Raw genomic sequence first — 23,069 nt, 5'->3', positions numbered from 1 at the left:
CACGAACACAAAAACAACACAATTATTTATATGAAGAAGTACATCATGTAAAATAAGAATTCTATATCGTTGCGTGAGTTTGTTGTTGTTGTTGTTGTTGTTGTTGTTGTTTGGGGATCACGAGGCGCTCCGTGGATCTCGGGTCTCTATTGGCTGTTGCAGCTGCGGCGTGACGCGCACGGAGAGGGAGAGCGAGAGAAAGACAGGAAAGAAGAGAGGGAGAGAGAGGGAACGAGAGAGGGGGGGAGCAGAGCGAGAGAGAGAGAGGTAAGGAGGGAGAGAGAGAGAGGGAAAGAGCGGAAGGAGAGAGGGAGAGAGAGAGGGGGAGAGAGAGGAAAGGAGAGCGAGAGAGAGAGAGGTAAGGAGAGAGAGAGGGAAAGAGCGGAAGAGAGGGAGAGCGAGAGAAAGAGAGGAAAGAAGAGAGGGAGAGAGAGGGAACGAGAGAGGGGGGAGCAGAGCGAGAGAGAGAGAGGTAAGGAGGGAGAGAGAGAGAGGGGAAAGAGCGGAAGGAGAGAGGGAGAGAGAGAGGGAAAGAGCGGAGGGAGAGAGGGAGAGAGAGAGGGGGGAGAGAGGAAAGGAGAGCGAGAGAGAGAGAGGTAAGGAGAGAGAGAGGGAAAGAGCGGAGGAGAGAGAGAGAGGGAAAGAGCGGAGGGAGAGAGAGAGAGAGAGAGGGAAAGAGCGGAGGGAGGGAGAATAATAAAGTGGAGTCTTGACAGCGCAGCAACGGCGTGTTTCTGGGCTGAGAGTCGAGTTGTTCCGCAATGGTAAGAGTACTTGTATTTATATATTGAGGATATACAGTATATACAGTAAATATCCCCTCTGTTCCCTACCCGAGTGAAGGTCTTCCGTTTTTACCGCGGCGCGACTTCACCGAACAGCGGCGAATTCTACACGAATTAGGTCACAAACGGGCCAGCAAACAAAAGCGACGTTCTTTTTAAATGCTGAGAACCTGCCGGGCGTGATGCTGTCTGGGGTTTTATTTTCTGCCCCGAGACGCGATTCCCTCCATGTTTCACCTCTGGCTACGTTGCTATCAGCTAGCAAGCAAGCTAACTCCTTTATCAAAGATATCGGTCGTTTATAATTGCTGGTTATTATTATTATTATTATTATTGTAGTTTACGAGCTATTGACAGTCGGGAATATAAAGAGAAAACCTGAAAACGATTTTTTTACTTCGTAACACAAAATAATGACATTTTGAAGGATTCTTACATCACTCTCGACATTCATCTAGTTTCATTTTTGTACGCGGTGAAGTTATGCTCCATGCTCATAAAGAAAGAAAATCTAATAATAATAAAAATGTTGGGCTGGACTGTCATTGGTTTATTATAAAGTGGTACAGAGTAGTGAAAAGTGAACTCATGCTGCTTGTTTTGTTCCTCAGCATCGGTTTATGGCCTGTTAGCTAAATCATTTAAGATGAAATTATCCAGATAACTCTGAAATCCTGGCCTGTGGAACGTCTCTCTGTGGTTTCCCAACGATTTAGAAACGGGGGGAGAAAGCCGGACCGAAAAATAGGCCATGGGGCTGCCGAGCTGTGTCTGATCTCATGTCAGACACAGTAATCTGGCCATGTTCAGGGAATGCTCGAAAGTCATTTTCCACAGAACATTATGCGCTATCTTGTGCAATGAGAAGTCAGTGTGTCTGTCATCCGCAGGAAGTCGGTTTGGTTTTATGTTACATGTGTCGGTGGTGTTAAGTACAGTGTAATTTGCCATGTAATACCATGCACCTTAACCGCAGTAAATTACAGTTATTATATGCAATGCAGTGAAGATCCATTGAAAGATGAAAGTAAAGTTTATTTGTGTTTGGCAGGACCGCTGCTGCTGCTACCGCTGTAATCCAGGTCGCCCGTGGCCGGTTCTGGCGGGGCGTGAATGACCCGCTGGATTAAACAGGCAGGTGACGTGCTAATCTAAACGGCCTCCTGGCATCCTGGCCCGCAACACAGGATTAAAAGTCAGTGTCCTCGCACTTCACAAAGCTGTCCAGCAGACAGAATCCTCCTATCTGTGTCACAGTAAGCCCAGCTGACCGGCATGCTTTGTTGGGTCACTGTGCGACTGATGTCTGTGATAAAACTGCACTTATTTATGAAACATAATTCAGTGTCATTTACATTTAAGGCATTTGGCAGATGCCTTGATCCGGAGCAATTTACAACCTGCTTCCATGTTACAATCAATGAAGTGATCAATTCCAGTTCAACTAGGACCCCTAAGTATGAAAATCTTTTTATTCGCTCTGTTGTAGTTTCTATACAAATTCAGACAATAAGAAGGTTACAAGTTAATCTAAATATTCTCTAAAGAGGAAGGTCTTGAGCTCCCGTTTGAAAATACTCAGTAACTGAGCTGTTCTGACCTGGAGGGGAAGTTCATTCCACCACCGAGGGGTCAAGACGGAGAAGAGTTTAGAAGAGTCCCTTTTACCTTCAGAGATGGAGGGACCAGGCGAGCAGTACTGGAAGCATATGGACGATTCTCTACATGATGCATGGGACATTTTGATTACACAAGTGGTCAGAACTATGAACAAGTGTGACTTGTATGTAGTACTTGTCGTCCTTGTCGTCATAAAGTTATGACAGAAGCCATACAAGCAGTCTGAAAGCTTGGCATGTGATGCACAGGACACAGAAAACAAATCTCGCTTGTTAAAACGAACGTCCACAACAATACTAAGAGTTAAAATGTTGTCCATTGTATGAATATTTCAGTTAAGCCTGATGCACTATTCAATATAACATATACAGACTGAACATTGAATGTCTGGGTTATGATAATAATTGGCTTTGAATTTCATTGAAATTAGTAAAATTTTTACATCGTGAGATGTAATCGTGTTTCAAATGAGTTATTCAGAGCAGGGGTGGTAGTAGCCTAGTGGGTAACACACTTGCCTATGAAAAAGAAGACCCAGGTTCAAATCCCGCTTACTACCACTGTGTCCCTGAGCAAGACACTTAACCCTAAGTTGCTCCTGGGGGGGGACTGTCCCGCTCTGGATAAGGGCATCTGATAAATGCCGTAAAATGTAAATGTAAGCAGCGTTCCTCTTTTTACAGTTCTGAAGTCACCATTCCCTGCACCATAGCTAAGAAGTGTCTGCCTTTGCTATAAATAGCTGATACTAAACCCAATGCGCTCTGTCACATGGTTAAGCAGCCTCTGCAGGAGACAACACAGATGTAAACAACATGGATGTAAACAGTGGTGCCGGCTATCAGCCGGTGGAGCCGGGCTGAAATCTAAATATAAATCTTTGGCTGCCACAGTCTGTGAGCATCAAAGGGTGTCCTTTTATAACACACCCCGCTCTGATTTAGGCTGTGCTCATCTGGGCACAGCATTCCATTCGAACCAGTAATGGCGTAAAAGGAAATATGCAAACAAAAACGCGAAATTAGGTTGTCAGGGGGGTTTTGATTGGCTTTATTTAAAAAAAAATTATTTTATGTTTTTTTTTTTCTCTCTCTCTTTTACAGGTCACTTGTTGAAACTTCCCCCCCTCCTGCCTTATTAACTTGGAGTTTCTACCTCTGTCCCCAAACGCCCTGGACCCCATGGGGAGGTGCATCTGAAGCCTTGCGGTAAAGGAGCTGAAAACTGGATTGACCCATCAGTACAGGCAGCATGTCGTCCAACAGGAGCCCAAACCCCCATGGACTGAAACAGATTGGACTGGACCATATATGGGACGACCTTCGAGCTGGCATACAGCAGGTGTATACGCGACAGAGCATGGCCAAGTCACGATACATGGAGCTCTACACGTATCTTCCTGGGCAATTTCTGCCAGTCTCTCCCTTTGTGTCTGAGATGTGTTTCCGGGTTCCCATCCATGAGTTTGCTTCAGTGCTGCTTTAGTGGTTGATGCACCCTATATAAGCACAAGTCAGAAGATTTTAAATAACATCAGTGCATGAAATGTGTTTAAAACTCAGATGGCTCCCCACTGGCACTGTCCTCAATATCCTCAATTCTCAATTAATTCATTACAGACCGCAGGAATAATGACAGGAATGAAGAATGTGTCACAAGAGAGTTTAGGAATAAAAATATATTGATGTTTCCTTCTCAGAAGATGCGTCACGATAAAGAAGGACTGTGGCCGTAAGTTATGTGTTCTCATTAGGAATGAATTTCAGAATGGTCAAAGTTGCGGTTGTTGACGTGAGCTCACTTTCCACAGGCATGCACCCCATGTGAATTGCTGACTTTGAATTGTCTGTATGTGTGACCATGTGAATGAATGTTGTGTGTGTGTATGTGTGTGTGTGTGTCTGAACCCCCACGCTTTGCCTAGTGTCCGGATGGGCTCTAGCTTCCAAGACCCTGAGTAGGACTGAGTGGTCATGGAAAGAAAGTGAGTGAGCGAAATTGGCATTTCACTTTTTTTTTTATTTACTGGCAGACCCCTCAGTGGAGTCCAATTGAAACAGCCACTGATGGAGTCTTCTTCATTTCATCAGTTGAGAGAGAAAATAGAGAGGAATGTGGCCTTAATATATTAATTTAAGCACAGATTTTAAAATATGTTAGAAATAAAATAATGAATATGTAAAGTACAGGAATGGGGATTTGTATGCCTGGATAAATAGGAGACTGTGCTGTGCTGTTTTTCTTTGTGGTCTCTTTCAACCGGTCTGTTTTTCACACATTTAATAATGTGACACCAAAAAAAGTCCTTATTTGAATGCCAGGAGACGGTGCCTGACCCCCCACTATACCCCTCATAATGTAGTCTTTAGTTAAAACTATTCACAGTCGACCTCTGAGCTAGTTTCATGAAATGGATGTTGGGGATTGCCCAATGTTTTGTAGGTGCAGTACTAGTCAAAAGTTTGGACACATCTACTCTGTGGCAGTTGAAGAGAATAAGATGGAGCCATTTTGAAGAATCCAAAGCAAGGAACATATTAAGTATTTTTGTATCAGAAGAAAGTTGTTTGAGGAATCAGTTTTTTCAGAGTCACCTCTATTTACCTTCACTATTGTCATTCACTATTGCTTTGGAGAGCCTCAAAGATGAAACTTTTTGCCTTGTTTGCCATTTTTTTGTTTTTGAAATAACACACAAGAGGTTACTTCATTGTCCTGCATCTTCAGTTTTGTTCTATTACCCATAAATGAGTAGGTGCATCGAAACATTTGACAGGAAGTGTTGTGCATGGTTGTGTTTGCGAATGTCAGATTCACCAGTTGGCCAATTTGGGCCAGACGCCTTCCCGTTTTAAGTCCGTGGGAGTTCATCTCCCTGAAATTCTCACTCACTTTACCGCTTAGTCCTACTCAGGGTCATGGTTGCCGGAGCCCATCCCGAGCTACTGGGACAATTCAGCATCAGAACTGTTGCACAAAATGAATAGCACTCGCCAATGCACCTAGTGGGGGCGAGAGGAAGCCTGTGGCAACACGGGAAGAAAATGCAGGAGGAAGAGGAGTCAGGGCATGTCACTGACCCCTGCCTTAAATTAAATGTCAAAATTGATTATGTATAAATTTGTTTGAGTTAAATTTCATAGGTAAATTGCACACAGTCCATAGTCTTACTCTGTTAAATCTCAGTGAAAAAATAGAATATCATCTGCCTGAAAGTTTTTTCGTTGGCTGATAAATGTTTTACCTTAACCAAATGACTAGACATGTTTATAACTACTGTACCAGTGTTCACCAGTCTAACCAGACACGTGGACCGGGTGCTCCACCACCAAAGCCATCTAAGAAGACCCCGTCTACAGGAGGAGCCCAGTTTGTGGGACTGGAGCTCTACAAAAGACTGAAGGAGTTCCTGAAAAACTACCTGACCACCCTTCTGAAGGTAGGTAGCACCACAGAGTGATCAGTCATTATTACAATGATTATATTTCCTTATATTGTGAAATTCTCACTTGTGAGGATCGTGTATGGTGTACAGTAACCTGCTGGGAACTAGGTAGAACACTATAAGGATTAGTAAAGCACGAATTCGTTTTGAAATTTGAATCAAATGAACACTAAAAGACTTGAGGCACACGAGGCAATATTTTATTCAGAATAATACAAATAACATAATCTAACATTTTGCAGATGTTATGAACAAATTGAGCTCATTTTAAAGTTTTGGTCTTGGAATTTGGTCCCAGTCTCGCCCATTCAGCAGTTCAGCAACTGTTGAAGTATTTTTCCATTTAATGATGGACCAGATGTTCTCCATAGACTGCAGGCTAATTCAGCAACCAGACTCTTTGCTGATGAAGCGATTTTCATCAAGCCGTTTCAGATGAGTCTTGGCCCACAAGAGCACCATGTTTAAATATGGCTTACTTTTAGCATGATAGAGCTTTAGATAGCACAATGGATTGTGTTTACCGACAAATATTCTCTGAATCTTTTGGTGGTGTTATGTTCCAGAGATGGTGAGATTTGCAAAGTCTTTGCAATTTGACATTGAGGAACATTGTTTTTAAATTATTCCACATTTTTATGGTGCTTTCTTGCAATGACGTTTTATGGTGTCAGGATGGAGAAGACTTGATGGATGAGAGTGTGCTGAAGTTCTACACACAGCAGTGGGAGGACTACAGGTTCTCCAGTAAAGTGCTGAACGGGATCTGTGCCTACCTCAACAGACACTGGGTGCGGCGGGAGTGTGACGAAGGACGGAAAGGCATTTATGAAATATACTCGGTAAGAGAAATGGTCCTCCTCATCCTTGTGACATTGTGATGTCTTGCTCACTGGTAAATCTAAATAGATTTCTGCATCTTTTTTTTTTTGTGTGTAGCTGGCATTGGTGACATGGAGAGAGTGTTTATTTAGACCTCTAAACAAACAGGTGGGCATTTATCATTTTTATTAGCAATTTCTATTAGTTTTAGACTTGCTTGTGTGGGCCGATTCAACGACAAGTGTGTCTCTCGTAGGTTACAAATGCAGTCCTGAAGCTCATAGAAAGGGAGAGAAATGGTGAGACCATTAATACTCGGCTGATTAGTGGAGTCGTACAGTCCTATGGTAGGTGTGGCATAGTTCCACTATGTTCCTTGGTTTATTTAGTTGATTTAATAACATGAATAGGTGTTTCATGCTGCACCCGGTCTTTAAATTTTCTGCCAGTGGAGAGCTGGAGACGCTGAACCGTCATGTCACTGTTTGGTTTGCCTCTTTTCAGTTGAACTGGGTTTGAATGAAGATGATTCGTTTGCTCGGGGCCCCACATTATCAGTGTACAAAGAGTACTTTGAAATCCAGTTCTTGGCAGACACAGAACGCTTCTATACACGAGAAAGCACTGAGTTCCTGCAACAAAACCCTGTTACTGAATACATGAAAAAGGTGGGTTACCAGGGAGACCTCTCAGGTTGGTTGATTCTGAAGCAGCTCTAATCACCTTTTCACTACAGGGAACCAAGCAAGGTTCATGTTTGATTGGCAGATGTTGGAAGGGTAATGTGGATGCCATATTAATCTTAGGTGTGTATGTGTGTGTGTCTGTAGGCAGAGGCCCGTTTGCTAGAAGAACAGCGGCGAGTCCAGGTCTACCTCCACGAGAGCACGCAAGATGAGTTGGCTCACAAGTGTGAGCAGGTTCTCATCGAGAAACATCTGGAGATCTTTCACACCGAGTTTCAGTATCTGTTGGACGCTGACAAGAATGAAGGTGAGGAGGCATGCTGACCTTTCTGATCTCCACATCCCTGTCTGCTTCGCTGTTTTTCACCATCAGCTTGTCTGCTATGCTCCCTCTCCGATAGATCTTGGTCGGATGTACAACCTCGTTTCTCGCATCTCGGACGGCTTGGGAGAGCTGAAAACGCTGCTGGAAACACACATTCATAACCAAGGGCTCGCCGCTGTAGAGAAGTGTGGGGATAGTGCCCTTAATGTGGGTACCAGCATGAGCTCACCAACCAGGCTTTCTACACACACGTTATATGCCACTTCCATACATGCTTGATGTTTTGTTGTTGATCATATTTTATGAGCCATTCATGCATATTGTTTTTTTTTTTTTAGGATCCCAAAATATATGTGCAAACCATTTTGGATGTGCACAGAAAATACAACGCTCTCGTCATGTCTGCATTCAACAATGATGCCGGGTTTGTTGCGGCTCTTGACAAGGTCAGTGTATAAAGCCCTGCAATAAATGAATGAATGTGCTTAAAAGGGTTCTGCTGCTTCATTGTTCCTGATCTTTCTCAGGCCTGTGGAAAGTTCATCAACAACAACGCCATCACCAAGATGGCCCAGACCTCCAGCAAATCTCCAGAGCTGCTGGCCAGATACTGTGATTCGCTGCTGAAGAAAAGGTCGGTCTTCTGTGCTACCACACACTAAATACATTTACAGCATTTATCAGTCGCCCTTATCCAGAGCGACTTACAATTAGTAGTTACAGGGACAGTCCCCCCCTGGAGGGTTAAGTGTCTTGCTCAGGGACACAATGGTAGTAAGTGGGATTTGAACCTGTGTCTTCTGGTTCACAGGCGAGTGTCTTACCCACCCCGTTCATTATGTTCAGGTGTTTAGGGAATAGTTGAGGGAATTAACCAGGGGGAATGTTATTCATTTTGTTCAACAGTTCTGATGTTGATGTCTTACATTTACGGCATTTTTCAGACGCCTGAGCAACTTAGTTACAGGGACAGTCCCCCTGGAGACACTCAGGGTTAAGAGTCTTGCTCAGGGAGACAATGGTAGTAAATGGGTGTGTACCGGTGTCATAGGTGAGTGCGTCACCCACTAGGCTAATAAAACCTATTACCACAAATTAACAGGGAACACTCTTCTTTTCAGCTCAAAGAATCCAGAGGAGGCCGAGTTAGAAGATACTTTGAACCAAGTAGTAAGTTCTATTTATGTATTTATTGTACTTTCTTCGTTGGAGGTTTAGCTCCACAGCTGAGAACATTATTCACACGCCCTTGCATCTCACTTTCAAGAGGTGAAATCTGTCATTTAAAATGGCCTCCTGTGGAAATTACTGTATTGGCCTGAATATGAAACAAGATTTATTAAAACACATTTTACAAAATATCATATTTGGCTCAACCTGCCGTTTTTTTTAAATGAGAAATGAAAATGTCTTGTATTCAGGACACTATGGTAAGTTAATGCCCAAGTGTACTCTTAATTTCCTACAAATAGATATGAACATGAATGTTGAGTTGCTGTCAGCTATACGTGTGAGTATATTTACATTAAGCTCCTCTGTCTGCAGTGTTCAGTAGAGTAGAACAGAGCTACGATTTGTGTCCTATGGCATTGTGTGGGGAGGGGGGACTAAAATAGACGCAAGGTAAGTTGAGTTGTTTGATCTTTTGCCAGATGGTGGTTTTCAAGTACATTGAAGATAAAGATGTGTTCCAGAAGTTCTATGCTAAGATGCTGGCCAAAAGGCTCGTCCACCAGAACAGTGCAAGCGATGACGCAGAAGCCAGTATGATATCCAAGCTGAAGGTCCAATTTACCAAAGTGCCATTTCACCAACACAACACCGCCGCATGAGATATGGTTTTAAGTTGTTTAAATTGTGTTGTGCTCTTCAGCAAGCATGTGGTTTCGAGTACACCTCCAAACTGCAGCGCATGTTCCAGGACATTGGAGTCAGTAAGGATTTGAATGAACAGTTCAAAAAGCACCTCTCAAACTCTGAATCTTTAGACTGTGAGTAGCTCCACCTCCAACAGGCAAAATTCACTACACTACGCGTTTATGCTTTTAAGATGTCATGTGACTGAAACGCTGCATAAAGGTTAATGGAGAAACACCCTCTGTTGTCTGCAGTGGACTTCGGTATTCAGGTGCTCAGTTCAGGCTCGTGGCCCTTCCAGCAGTCCTGTACTTTCACGTTGCCATCAGAGGTAAGAAGCTCTTGGGTCACGTGCAGGAGTATCTATGACCGTAGACACGACAGGCACTCGCACCTTTTCACTTGTTCCCTGGTACCGCTTCTGTATGTCTCCACAGCTGGAACGCAGCTACCAAAGATTCACGGCTTTCTATGCCAGCAGACACAGCGGGCGCAAGTTGACCTGGCTCTACCACTTGTCCAAAGGGGAGCTGGTCACTAACTGCTTTAAAAACAGATACACTCTGCAGGTAACTTCACCCCCTCCTAATATAGATGCTGCACACTTTATCCATGAACTGTAGAGTGTTATTTAAAGAGAGATCTGGATTTCAGCCATCAAATTAAGACCCAATGAACTAATTGTGATGCATTTATATAACATTACTTTATTACTATTATTATTGCATGAAATTCTACCACATACTACGGCCGTTATGTGCGATCTGTGCCGTCAGGCTTCCACGTTCCAGATGGCCATCCTCCTGCAGTACAACACCGAGGACTCCTACACCGTACAGCAGCTGACTGACAGCACACACATTAAACTGGTGAGTTGCGAGGACCTGTGTGATGTAGGGAATTCAATGAGCTTGAGCTGAATCGCTATGTTTATACTAGTGTGTCTTTGTAGGATGTACTGGTTCAAGTTTTGCAGATCCTGTTGAAATCCAAATTGCTGGTGAGTGCATGAGACATTTGCCATTTTCACAACGTCCACTAGAGGACAATTTATTCAATTGTAAATTTCCAACGCCTACCTATTAATATTTAGGTGCTAGAAGATGAGGCCGCTGACATTGATGAAGTGGACTTCAGGCCTTACACTTTAATCAAATTATTTCTGGGGTACAAGAAGTAAGGATCTCTTTGCAACTGCAAGATGACCAATGGAGAGGACCAGGTATGTCAGACTAAATCATGTTTTGTATTGAATAGCAAGAAACTGCGCGTCAACATTAACGTACCAATGAAGACTGAGCAGAAACAGGAGCAAGAAACCACTCACAAGAACATTGAGGAGGACAGGAAGCTGCTCATTCAGGTGAGTTTAGTCAACCCAGGCACACCCCCATATCTCCCAATTTTAATTTCCTCAAACATTATTTTTTGTGGTAAGCAGGCAGCTATTGTCAGAATCATGAAGATGAGAAAAGTCCTTAAACATCAGCAGCTCCTGGCAGAAGTCCTCAATCAGCTCTCCTCCAGATTCAAACCCAGAGTCCCAGTCATCAAAGTGAGTTTTTTTTTTTTTTTTTTTAGCATTTTTTAAGTAGTATTTCATTAAAATACTGCAAGAGACTGATGTGGTGTAATGCTGCTAATGTGAAGTCTTTTTTTTTCCTGGTAGAAATGCATTGATATCTTGATTGAGAAGGAGTACCTCGAGCGAGTTGATGGAGAGAAGGACACTTACAGCTACCTGGCATAAGTGTGTATTCATACACACTGCTTGCATTTAACATTTTGATAATATTGTAAGGCAGGCGGGGGCAGAGTGGAAACCAAATGGGGGGGGCTTCTGCTGCTGGATGCCCCGTCTTTCCCTTGGGATCTGGTTCCCTCTGTATAGCTCAGGATAGACGTGTACATATACAGTGTGTGCTTTCATGTTACTGGCACAATCATCACTTTACACAGCTATTACACGGGACGTCACCCTACTCTGTACATTTAAGGCAAATTCCTCAATTTATGAATGCAATTTTTTTTTAAGCACTTTCAATATGTCAATGATTCATTGGGATCTTAAGACTCTATAACCTGCATTGTCACATTTGTATAACATTTTTTAAATGTAAATTGTAAATGTAAAGGCTTTTCTACAAATTCCGTTGTAGAGTCTATTCTTTTGTATTTCTACTATTTATGGAGGTTAAATGGAGGGATATGGAGGTTATGGAGGGATGGTAGTAGCCTAGTGGGTAACACACTTGCCTATGAACCAGAAGACTAGAGTCACAGGTTCAAATCCCACTTACTACCATTGTGTCCCTGAGCAAGACACTTAACCCTAAGTTGCTCCAGGGGGACTGTCCCTGTAACTACTGATTGTAAGTCGCTCTGGATAAGAGCGTCTGATAAATGCCATAAATGTAAAATGTAAATCAGATGCAATTCCAGTAGTCTCAGAATCCTTGATCAGATGGGATTAAAAGCACAGAGGCAACAGCCCATCCTCCTCCACTCTGAAACCTGCGAACGCCCGGGTGTCACATACTGAAATCAAACAAGTTTATTTTCCAACGCTTCACTTCCAACATTCCCTGTAAACATTAAATCAGCACCTTTTCAAAACCAGAGGCGGATAAAAGAGATGGAGTGGTCACAAACCTTCAGAAAATAAACAAGGATAAATAGGTCATCATTGCAAAACGCATTTGTTAAAAGGGGTTGGCGTCAGCAAACAACTTCACAAATAATTTAGAACAGCTCCCGCAGTGAGAAAAAAAAAAAATAACCCAAAAAGCCACAGCAAATCAGGTAAGCTACCAATAAATTACAAAAATGTGTATGTGGTGTTTTCAAGTCCAATTCCATACAGGCATGTCCACATCATTTTAAAAACCAGCATTATTGCTTCTTAACCAAAACACAGCTCCTAAGGAGCACAGGGCTGAGCAGTTGATTGCGTTTGTACTAATGGCAATTGTAACCTGAGATGCAACAGACCCCAGCGTTAACAATGCTGCCCCCACAGATCAGGCCCACCTAGAAACATGACAGGAGAGGATGAGATCCCTGATTTCTACTCCACTGGAAATCTTTGTTCATGCATACATTGACTTTTAAACAGAAGCACAGATGGACATCTTAGATCCCTAAAACTACGCAGTGTTGTATTTAACAAAGTTCAAGGCACTAGGAAGGTTGATAACTGGATCTAGCGGTTCTGTACATTTCAGCGGTTTTATCCATGGGTACGAGCAGCTTCGCTGCTGTTCCTGCTGAGATGATGCATGAAGAAAATGACTTTGGTTGTTACGTCGTGATGAACCTCAACGATGGCATTGTTATAAAATGCACTGTATGAGCACAGTGACGGCACTGAGAATGCAACCTGTTGCACTAAACTGTTTGGTCCAGAAATACAGAATAAGAACACGTTAAAAACCATTTTTAAAAATATTCTGCAGCTGAATATTTCAAAAAAATGTCCAAACAAGGGTTGTTTCACTGTAAAAAAAAAAAACCACACATTCGAGTTATTGTAGCACTGTATATCCCAGAGATGAGGCCCGTAACAAAAGAAGGTCCAAGTGGGAAAATACAAAAGTTGGAGCAGGGAGGAAGCCTGTTACAAAGAATTCCGGCCAGATGAAACGGTCCTATAAAAATTCAGTATTCCAAAAAGTGTCTTGGAAATGCATGTGATGTGAAAATTCCTGAAACGTGTAAGGCATTTACATTAAACAAGAGGTAGATGGCTTCATGGAATCTCCATTTCTCGTTCAATGCCCACGTACTTGAGGGCATCTGCTTGGCTGTATCTGAAAAGGGACAAATAAATATATATTTACTTTTATTTGGTGCATAACTGTCAGACGCAGATATTACAGGGAAATTACGACGCAGCTACTTACCTGTAATCAAAGAAAAGCTCCTCGCCAGTTTGTATAGCTCTTTTGGCAAAAATCCCAATTCTGTGGTCCCCGTTCACCATCATGACTACCAGAGAGGACAACAAGAGTTACAGCAAATTCACAGGGGGGGGTCACAGAGTGAAATGGGAGGACTTGTAGGTTTACCTTTTGCATAGCAATTAGGGTTAACTGAATGATTGGCGAATCTTATTTTGTTGCCTTTCCTTGTTGCATCAACAACAAAATCTGAGAGAGCGAAGAGAAGAGTATACACAGAGAGAAGAGCGTAAGAGACGAGAGAATGCACAATGCGGCGGAAGGAACGGCCACAGCAGAGAAGCGCTCTTACCGTTGTTCAGGTTGAACAGGAAGCTGCACATGTACTTGTCGTAGACCTTTCCTCGGCGGTCCGCCTCATCCTGAGAGATGATCTATGGTGACAGAACATGCGAACAGTGTAAACACTTGGTGTCAGCAGTGTTTAAAAACTTAATTCCCTCTGGGCGAGTGACCCAGAAACTAATTTTAGACACACCTCTCCACAGTACTCAGAGATAAACTCGTTCTTCTGAACCGGCTCTTTGATGAAGATCCCCCATCCAGCCACGTCAGATGGAGCCAGCAGGAGGTGCTGGGGGAAAAAAAAGATTTTCCAAAAAAAAAAAAAAATTGCTGCTTAAAAGCATTCAATTATTTCTGAATCAAGAATTTTTGAATTAGAAGAGGGCTCATCAAAATTATGATTAATTGTGTGGTGTCATTTTCATTTCTCTCTAAATAACTCAGTGTGGTGTCTGCCACCCCAGCACATTCAATATTTCATGAGTTTACACAGTGTTGAGTTCCACACACACACACACACACACACACCTTCTTAGCTCCTCTCTGGATGCTGCAGTTCTTGCAGGAGACGTTCTTGCTGTCCCAGTGGTCGGCCGCACCGCAGGTGAGGCAGAGGTCAGGGTCGCACTCCCTCACGGCGAGGTAGCAGGGGCACTGCTTGGTGTTGCACTGGGCTTTACAGCGGCAGCCGGGGAATCTGTTCTGGCCTGAGGGGAATTCGTTTCACTTCAAATGTCAATTTGTGTTCAAGTAATACAATAATCTTCTGAACTTCTAATGCCATGTGTGAGGAGGGTAGGATCTTCACTTTTGGATTGCCACAGACACCTATTACAAGATTTACATTTACAATTTCAGCATTTATCAGACGCTCTTATCCAGAGCGACTTACAATCAGTAGTTACAGGGACAGTCCCCCCCTGGAGCAACTCTGGATTAAGTGTCTTGCTCAGGGACACAATGGTAGTAAGTGGGATTTGAACCTGGGTCTTCTGGTTCATAGGTGAGTGTGTTACCCGCTAGGCTGCTACTACCACTTTTTTTTTATATATATATATATATATATATATATATATATATATATATATATATATATATATATATATATATATATATATATATATATTTTTTTTTTTTTTTTTTTTTTTTTTAACAATACACACACATATATGAAAAGCTATATTTAAATAGTACATCTGCTGTGTACTCACACTCTGAGCTACACTGACAGAATTTCTCACAGAAGTTCTGCGCAGTGACACAGGGGCAGGAGCTGTCGCATGGTTGCCGTGGGTGATCACAGGGCTGGTAGTTGTACACGTGGTTGGAGGAGCCATCTGTGAAGGTGCATTGAAGAGGACCACATTTGTGAGGGAAAAACTGGCTTAAATCGGTGCTGATTAAATGGGAAAAATGCTCAACGTACGTAGTGTTGAGTACGTACCTTTTTTCAGCTGAATTTTGCGGCAATGTGTAGCCCACAATCTAAGTATAAAAAAAAAAAAAATTGGACTCATTACAAACTTTAAAATAAATAAACCAAATAATACCTGCATTTTCCCCTCTACCTGTGTTTCCTTTTTTTCTTCCTGGGGGGTGTGTCTTCATCCTCAGCAGGGGCGCGGGCAATAATACTCGATTCTTTTACCCTGAACTCATACACCTGAAGTAGCAACCAGCAGATCAGTACAGCGTGTGAGTCAGTTTGGAGAATCACATATCAAGCACAACATCCCCAATTTTTCCAAATCGTCCAATGAATTCAAAGCCCTTTGCCTAAAACTTTTCAGGACAGCCGGTTAAGTGCTGAGATTCACTGGCGTGAAAACGGTCCACCAGCTCACCAAACCGCCGTGCCACGTTGCAGACACGTAACCCCCCACAATTCTTGAAGTTCACATATTTTATAAAGTGGCTCAACAGTCAGTCAAAAAACATAAAAAGGAACTAAAACTGCAGATGCCACACGGACCTGTCTGCATGTCTTGGTGCCGATGAGCCTGGCGATGGCACAGAAGTTGTCGTAGTACGTGCCGATGAGCACCCGGAAGAGGGAGGCCTCAGCACCACTCCACTCAACGTTCTCAGGAGGCTCAGAGCTCAACTTCAGCTTCACAGGGGTCTGGCAGCGGGAATTAGCCTCTGAGGAAACACAAGGTATGTGTGACAATCCTACAGACCCCAGAAAAACCAGAACCGCACTTTCTGGGTTCGTATCCATCCACACCTAATGGTACATGTGGGAGGGGTCAAGTTATTCACTTGTAATCTGCAGCACCTTCTATACAGGCACAAAGTACAGAAGAAAGGTCGTTACCTGAGGAGCTGGTGGTCTCTTCCTTCTTATCGTCATCATCCTTGTCGTTGCAGTCTCCTCCATCTGCCCCTCCCTCCCGGTCACTGTCGGTGTCCTTTGTCTCGGTGCTGACCGTAGGCGTGCTGGGCCGGCTGCTGCTGCTGCTGTTGGGGAGTCGGCCCCGCCGGCGGCCCACCATGCGCTTGGAAGGAGTCTTTGCTCGTTCTGGTCCCACGCCGGCTGGATACTCCCTCACCATGCCGTCCTGAACAGGTGCGCAGCAGAATTACACGTCCGCTCCGAAACGTTGCGCAACTAGGCGCTTCCTGCCATCGGTAAGGGCAGATGCTGCACAAACGGAACATTTACCGTACCTGCACCACATACATGTAACATTCCATTCCACAAGGTTTGCTGTCAACAAGATTCTCCAGGTTCTTGCGCTTGTATGTGTTAGGGGTGGCATGGAAAGCTTTGACAAATGGAACAATACACAATACATTACTACTCACCCTCATGAACAATGAAGCGGATATTTATATACGTAGTAGTAGTAGTACATGGGGCCGTACAGCACTCACGGTGGAGGAAGCAGTCATATTTAAAGCATCGGCGGCAGAAGAGGGTGTGGAAGGAGTGCAGACTCTGCTCTCGCTGCACAGACTTGGCATTTGGTCCGTCTATATTAGGGGTGCACTCTGGGGGCAGCGCTCCAGGAAGCTGCTGTTCTGTGAGCTCTTTGAATCTGCATGAGATGAAAGAGAAGACTCAGGAACTCCTCAAAGGCCACATCACTAACCACAGCATGCTCTCATTTCACACTTGACTACTCCAAACTTCACTACCTATAGTTATGCTGAGTAGTTAGGATGAGGAAAATGAAAAGGTTGTGAAAAGCAAAAAAAAAAAAAAGTTATGAAAGTTGTAGGAATTGTGTGAAGACAGTAAAAACTTACTTTTCTTTCAGCTCCTCGGTTGATCCTTTGTCTGGGAACATTGACGAGATGGCTTCAAAGATTTTATCAGATGGAAATTTTTTGGAGCAGTCATTGCCTCTACCTACTCAAAACAAATATGATTAGAAAAATACTATTAAAAAATAATAATAAAACAACTTTTCAGGGTTAGACCATCTCTCACCTTCAGCACTAGGCAGATGGTCCTTCTGTGGATCTTGAATGTCATCTTTTTCATCGCAAAGATCCATCTTCTCCAATTTGTAATCATGCTGCTCATCGTCTTCATCCTCTTCCTCACCATCACTGTACTGATTTAGGGCATTTACAAGCTCCACAAAAATTTCATCATTTATGAAGCCACATTCTGTGGGAAAAAAATGGGGAAGATTATAATTTAAATATAAAAATTATAATTTTTGTAGTGTTCAACTCACCTTGATCTCCATGAACTTTGCCATCATAATTTTTAATGAGTTCTTCAATGAACGTGCCGTCTTGGTCTAGAACTTCATCACCCATGTAAGGGATATTGTGCAGAACAGTTTCATCCTCCACCTAACCGCACAGGAGGAGTTTTTAAATTTCCAAATGAAAAAATAATAACTTTAATGATATCAATAGCAGCACAATTTCAAATCGAGATACTGAAAGCTGGATTTACCATGAAGTTCTGCTGGAGGGGGGACCAGGAATACATGACTGGTACAGATGCCACAGCATTCAGTGTTTTGAGAGGAATGACTTGCTTTGAAAACTCTGAGAATCCACTATCCACGGTGCACTGAGGGAATGATTAGGATTTCCATTAGTAATATTTACCTCTAATGTAGCAGAAATGCAGAGTGCCGCATGCAACTCACTCCTATATGCTTAGTCATACCAAACAGAGACAGGGCAATATGGATGCATGCCGGAATTTTACATGTACATACAAATGACATTTTTCTTTCAGGTTATTGGGGGGGGGGGGATTAAATCAACATTTAATGCACACACATCGTGGTAAAATCATGATAACGATATGCAAGTTCTGCCCAGACTGGTCTTTCCAACACAGTCTGGTCTCATGCAAGCATCGTATAACAATATGCGGGCGAACGTAAAAGCAGCCATGTTTAAAGAAATCTAGGATATTTAGCAGAGTAATATACTAGTCTAGCTGTAGATAAGAAATACAGCAGCCTGTGGTCTGCAGAAAGGTGAGGGGGAAGCACTGACCTCTCTGGTGCCACGTAAGGAGCTTACAGACGTCATGATGTGCACAGGCTGTATCCGGCGCAGCTTCCATTCCTGATTCAGGATGTCAGTGCGCTCCAAGATTTTTTGTCTATTGGAGTTGAACATGCTCTGCGTAAGAAAAGGAATTTTGACAAAGATTTAAGTTCTGTGGACAAAGGGATGATTTTGCATGCTGGGTAAATACAGAGGGGTCTTGCTGATAGGATCAACTTATATATAAAGTCAATCCTGCGATGACCAGGCACATTACCGATGTGACAAAAACACAATCCACAATCAAAACTTATTATTAGAGTATACTTTGCCTTGATTGTAATTACTTTACTTTGCAGACACCAGCAATTCTCGTTCGATGTCTATAGATTTTAAGTTTACAAAAACTAAGAGCCCTGATAAGGCCTAACTTGTCAGCAAAGAGCATGCTCGGAGATTGTTAAGTGCTATACAAAGAAAAAATTATATTATATATTTAATTTTTTTGTATTATTTTGTGCAGGGTGTATACATGTGCGTGTGTAAGTGTTAGATTCATCTGAAATACTTTTTGAACAAGTGGGTTTTCAACTGCTTCTTAAAAGGTGGTGATAGTCTCGGCTAGTCGAATGGAGCAGGACAAGTTGTTCCACCAGCCAGGGACAACAAAGGAGAACAGAGTCGATTGGGATTGGAGACCCCGTGAAGAGGGAATTTTCAGTCTGATTTCGTTTGCAGATCTGAGAGAGCGAGCAGGAGTGTAGCTAGCTAGTATTGTGTTGATATAGGAGGGTGCACTTCCATTTACAGCCCTATAGGCAGCATCAAGGACTTGAATTCAATGCGAGCAGCTACCAGGAGCCAGTGGAGAGGTGAGAAGAGGCGTGGCATGGGTGTGTTTCAGCTGATTGAAAATGAGACGGGCTGCCATATTTTGGACCATCGGGAGGGGTTTTATGGAGATTGCAGAGGCTCCAGCCAGGAGAGAGTTACAATAGTCGAGTTTGGAGGTGACCATTGCCTGGACGAGGAGCTGTGTAGCCTGTTGTGAAAGAAAAGGCCTAATCTTGCGAATGTTGTAGAGAACAGGATCTGGAGAAGGCAGCAACGTGATGGTTCAGACTCAGTTTGTTGTCAATCCAAACTCCAAGGCTTTTTGTGTCAACAGTAGCAAGCCTATTTGAATTGAGAGGTTTCAGAACCTCAGTTTTGGATAGGTTGAGTTGGAGGTGTCGCTCAGACATCCATGCTGATATGTCTGAGGGACAGGCCGGGATTTTTGCTGCTATAGTGGCATCTTCTGGTGGGAAAGACAAATAGAGCTGGGTGTCATCAGCGTAAGTGTGATAAGAGAAGCTGTGTGATTGGATGATGTGAATAAGTGAGCGAGTGTATACTGAGAATAGAAGGGGGCCAAGGACAGAGCCTTGTGGAACCCCTGTGGTTACCCTAGAGAGGACAGATGTCTCACCTCCCCATGATACCTTGAAAGACCTGTCGTGAAGATAAGAGGTGAACCAATTTAGTACGGTTCATGTAACTCCTAAATCTGAGAGTGTGGTGAGAAGAATTTCATGATTAACTGTGTCGAAGGCTGCAGATAGATCAAGTAGGATAAGGATGGATGATCTGTGGGCACCTCTTGCAGCACGAAGGTCATCCATCATTGCCAGGAGGGAGAATCCAGTTAAATTTCCTTTCCTGAAACCAGACTGAAAAGGGTCGAGAAGATCATGCTCGTGGAGAAATTAAGAAAGTTGAGCCAGGACCTGCTCTTTCAAGAATTTTTGAAAGAAAAGGAAAAGTGGAGACTGGGCAGTAGCTATCCAATAAAGACGGGTTTAATGTGGGTTTTTTGAGCAGGGGAGCAATGACAGCCTGTTTGAAAGCAGTGGGAAATGTTCCTTGTTTATTTCAGTTGAAGTAGTGATACGGTATAACGACATTCATATGTTCCTATAAACAAACTCGGTTTTATAATTTACAAAAGTAAAGCGTGCACGAGCTGAGATGTGCATCGCAGCAGACCGAGGCGGCTTCCAGCTCATACCTTCACCTCATCGGCTCTCCTGAAGCGCTTGAGCTGCCGCAGCCTCATGTACTCCGATTTGACACGTTTCCTCCAACACACGGGCCGCTTCTCTGATTTCTTACCCGTCAAGCCCATCGCGTCCCTGCACGAAAAAAAAAAAGACAAACCTGAAGACACAAGTCAAACTGAATGGATTAAATATATATATTTTACACTATTAGGGATATTATGATAATCAATTGCTTAAAAAAAAAAAAAAAAACACTGCTTGCCACGCAGTTAGTTTTTTTTCTTCTTCAAAAAAGGGTGGTAGTAGCCTAGTGGGTAACACAGTCGCCTATGAAGACCCAGGTTCTAACCCCGCTTACTACCATTGTGTCCCTGAGCAAGACACTTAACCCTGAGTGACTCCAGGGGGGGACTGTCCCTGTAAATACTGATTGTAAGTCGCTCTGGATAAGGGCGTCTGGTAAATGCTGTAAATGTAAAATTCACATTCTGTGGAATGATATGAACCTTCCAGAAAAACACAGCTTGTAGAGACATGGGAGAGAGAATTAATGCGTTACTTCTTCTAGCTGGTCTACCTCTATATACAATCAGACCTCTACAACTCATACAAAATGCAGCAGCACGACTGCGCTTCAACCTTCCCACACCACCCCTCTGCTACGTTCCCTCCACCGGCTCCCAGTAGCTGCACGCATCAGGTTCAAAATACTGATGCTGGCCTACAAAGTCAGACATGGAGTAGCACCATCCTACCTCACAGCCCTTATTACACCTTGCATACTCCGGTGTTAGTAGCCTAGTGGTTAACACACTCGCCTAAGAACCAGGTTCAAACCCCACTTACTACAATTGTGTCCCTGAGCAAGACACTTAACCCTGAGTGTCTCCAGGGGGGGACTGTCCCTGTAACTACTGATTGTAAGTCGCTCTGGATAAAGGGCGTCTGGTAAATGCTGTAAATGTACTCGGAGCCTCCAGTACTGCTCGCCTGGTCCCTCCATCGCTAAAGGTAAAAGGAAGACATTCATCTAGATTCTTCTCCGTCTTGGCCCCTCAGTGGTGGAATGAACTTCCCCTTGAGAACAGCTCAGTCACTGAGTATTTTCAAACGGCAGCTCAAGACCTTCCTCTTTAGAGAATATTTAGATTAACTTGTAACCTTCTTATTGTCTAACTTATGTATAGAAACTACAACAGAGTGAATAAAAGGTTGTATTCATAGTTGAGGGTCCTAATGAACCGGAACTGATCACTTCATCGATGGTAACTTGAAAGCAGGTTGTAAGTCGCTCTGGATCAGGGCGTCTGACAAATGCCTTAAACGTAAATGTTAATAAGAGCCCGGAGTGTGTTTGGCAGCAGGTGCGAGGTGGCCGGACTCAATCGGATACCGTGATTTATTATAAAAAAAAAAACACCCCAGGTCGGGAACCGAGAAGGACACCGTGACAGGCGGCCGGTTGAGCGCAGCAGCTCCTCCGAGTATCGCACGAGTAACTAGCACAGGCCACGGCTCGACGTGACGCGACGGCAGCCACGTCTGGCGGATCGTCGCGGAAGTCTCGGCGAGGCGCAGCTGGGTAAAAAGTGCGCGGGGTCCGGGGGTCTTTTTCCGAAAGTTGAGCTTTATTTCCCAGGTAGGGCGACGCCGTGGGGACCATGTCACACGTAAAACGATTCGAGCGAAACTAGTGGCGACCGCGTGACGTGACGCGCCGGCTGCTCCCGCTCACGTCCGCTCACGTCGGGCTCGGCTGCCACAGGTAGCAGCGGCCGCACAAGCTCGACGGAAGCGCGGCGTTCGGCCTCGGTCCTCACACGCGAACAACGTGACGACGGCCGTCCACGGAGAGTTAGCGGCGGCGGCAGCTAGGACCGCGCACCGGCTAGTACGCTCGCCGATGACAGTCGGGGCGAAACGCGGCCGCTTCCGGGCTCTTCTCACCTGCGGGAAGAGTTCAGTCCACATCCAACGAGGCACCCCGAGATCGGGCGCCCACCCGGCCGGCCGAGATTAGTGGCTTAGCCTGCGCCGCGCCGCTAGCAGGAGGGGGTCGCGTCACCTCCGCGCGTCCGCCGCCGGCGAGCTTTCGGTCGGCACACAAAGCCCGACGCTCGTCTGGGCTTCCGCGGTCCGACTCGTGCGGACGCGGGCTCGGGTGTTGGAGGCGCTCCGCGGTGGGGGAAAAAAAACTCGCCCGGCGCCCTTTCTCCGTCTCTTCCACTCGCAACTCGCCGCCCTCTTCGCGTACTGCAGATTCAACGAGCGCCAAACGCACGGGCCAATCAGGAGGCGCGACAGTCGCGTCGCGCAAAGCCGCGAGCTGCCATAGGCCGATGGCCGTGCGCGCCTCAGCCAATGAGACGCGGCCCTGCAGCGGGGGCCCCGGGGAACATGTGGAGAACTTCTCTTTGTTCTTGATTTGGACTCAACGGTTTCTCGAATAAGCGACGCGTTATATCGGCGAATGTTGAGGGAATGTGCGCATAACCGCCGACGGTCTCGTTAAATGTTAGAACCGTGCGTGCATCCTTTGTTGTTCATCCTTTTTTTTTTTTATTTATACACAGCGCGATAATAAGGCCCTCTTACAAACGTATTGAGAATAAATCAGCCACGTTGTAAACGCAAGCGCGTAATCCGTGCACCGTACGTCGCTGTCGTCTTCGGCTGCCGGTCTGCCCGGTGAGCGCCGAGGTCGGTCGGTTTATTAAACCCCGCCCACCCGTGACGTAGCACCATACATTATGGATACAGCTCCAGTCTTCCGACG

At 44.4% G+C, this 23,069-nt stretch overlaps 2 protein-coding genes across 9 annotated transcripts; one reads left to right on the top strand and one right to left on the bottom strand.

The window, feature by feature from the left end:
• The first annotated feature begins 627 nt into the window (after positions 1-627).
• cul1b (cullin 1b) lies at positions 628-12,342 on the top strand. Of its 6 annotated transcripts, XM_028961781.1 has the most exons (24): positions 628-764; positions 1,837-1,980; positions 2,148-2,242; positions 3,509-3,796; positions 5,667-5,844; positions 6,525-6,692; positions 6,790-6,840; positions 6,929-7,019; positions 7,177-7,340; positions 7,503-7,665; positions 7,760-7,890; positions 8,022-8,129; positions 8,211-8,317; positions 8,805-8,853; positions 9,336-9,467; positions 9,557-9,674; positions 9,795-9,871; positions 9,978-10,109; positions 10,317-10,409; positions 10,493-10,540; positions 10,634-10,716; positions 10,798-10,903; positions 10,982-11,095; positions 11,210-12,342. In XM_028961781.1, exons 4-24 carry the CDS (start codon positions 3,657-3,659, stop codon positions 11,288-11,290), a joined length of 2,334 nt encoding a protein of 777 aa, XP_028817614.1. In that variant the 5' UTR covers positions 628-764; positions 1,837-1,980; positions 2,148-2,242; positions 3,509-3,656; the 3' UTR covers positions 11,291-12,342. The 6 variants fall into 6 exon arrangements, 5 of the variants coding, with proteins under 5 accessions (XP_028817614.1, XP_028817632.1, XP_028817641.1 ...); XM_028961799.1 differs by lacking the exon at positions 2,148-2,242 and having other exon boundaries at positions 1,837-1,923; XM_028961808.1 differs by lacking the exon at positions 2,148-2,242 and having other exon boundaries at positions 6,929-6,971.
• Positions 12,327-22,976, bottom strand: ezh2 (enhancer of zeste 2 polycomb repressive complex 2 subunit). 3 transcript variants are annotated; one of them, XM_028961832.1, is made up of 20 exons: positions 22,950-22,976; positions 20,302-20,425; positions 18,258-18,386; positions 17,701-17,820; positions 17,474-17,594; positions 17,221-17,403; positions 17,037-17,139; positions 16,653-16,825; positions 16,455-16,552; positions 16,102-16,345; positions 15,757-15,926; positions 15,353-15,447; positions 15,229-15,269; positions 14,996-15,121; positions 14,313-14,491; positions 13,978-14,073; positions 13,792-13,873; positions 13,608-13,688; positions 13,443-13,527; positions 12,327-13,349 (listed from the first exon to the last, which is right to left on the bottom strand). In XM_028961832.1, exons 2-20 carry the CDS (start codon positions 20,416-20,418, stop codon positions 13,289-13,291), a joined length of 2,304 nt encoding a protein of 767 aa, XP_028817665.1. In that variant the 5' UTR covers positions 20,419-20,425; positions 22,950-22,976; the 3' UTR covers positions 12,327-13,288. The 3 variants fall into 3 exon arrangements, with proteins under 3 accessions (XP_028817665.1, XP_028817656.1, XP_028817675.1); XM_028961823.1 differs by lacking the exon at positions 22,950-22,976 and adding an exon at positions 22,241-22,555; XM_028961842.1 differs by lacking the exon at positions 22,950-22,976 and adding an exon at positions 22,241-22,555 and having other exon boundaries at positions 16,662-16,825.
• Between the last annotated feature and the right edge of the window lie 93 nt (positions 22,977-23,069).

This window comes from Denticeps clupeoides, chromosome 2 (assembly GCF_900700375.1).
Source record: "Denticeps clupeoides chromosome 2, fDenClu1.1, whole genome shotgun sequence".
In the NCBI taxonomy this organism is placed as follows: domain Eukaryota; kingdom Metazoa; phylum Chordata; class Actinopteri; order Clupeiformes; family Denticipitidae; genus Denticeps; species Denticeps clupeoides.
The sequence above is the reverse complement of the archived record's forward strand: the minus strand, read 5'-3'. Positions and strand labels throughout refer to the sequence as shown.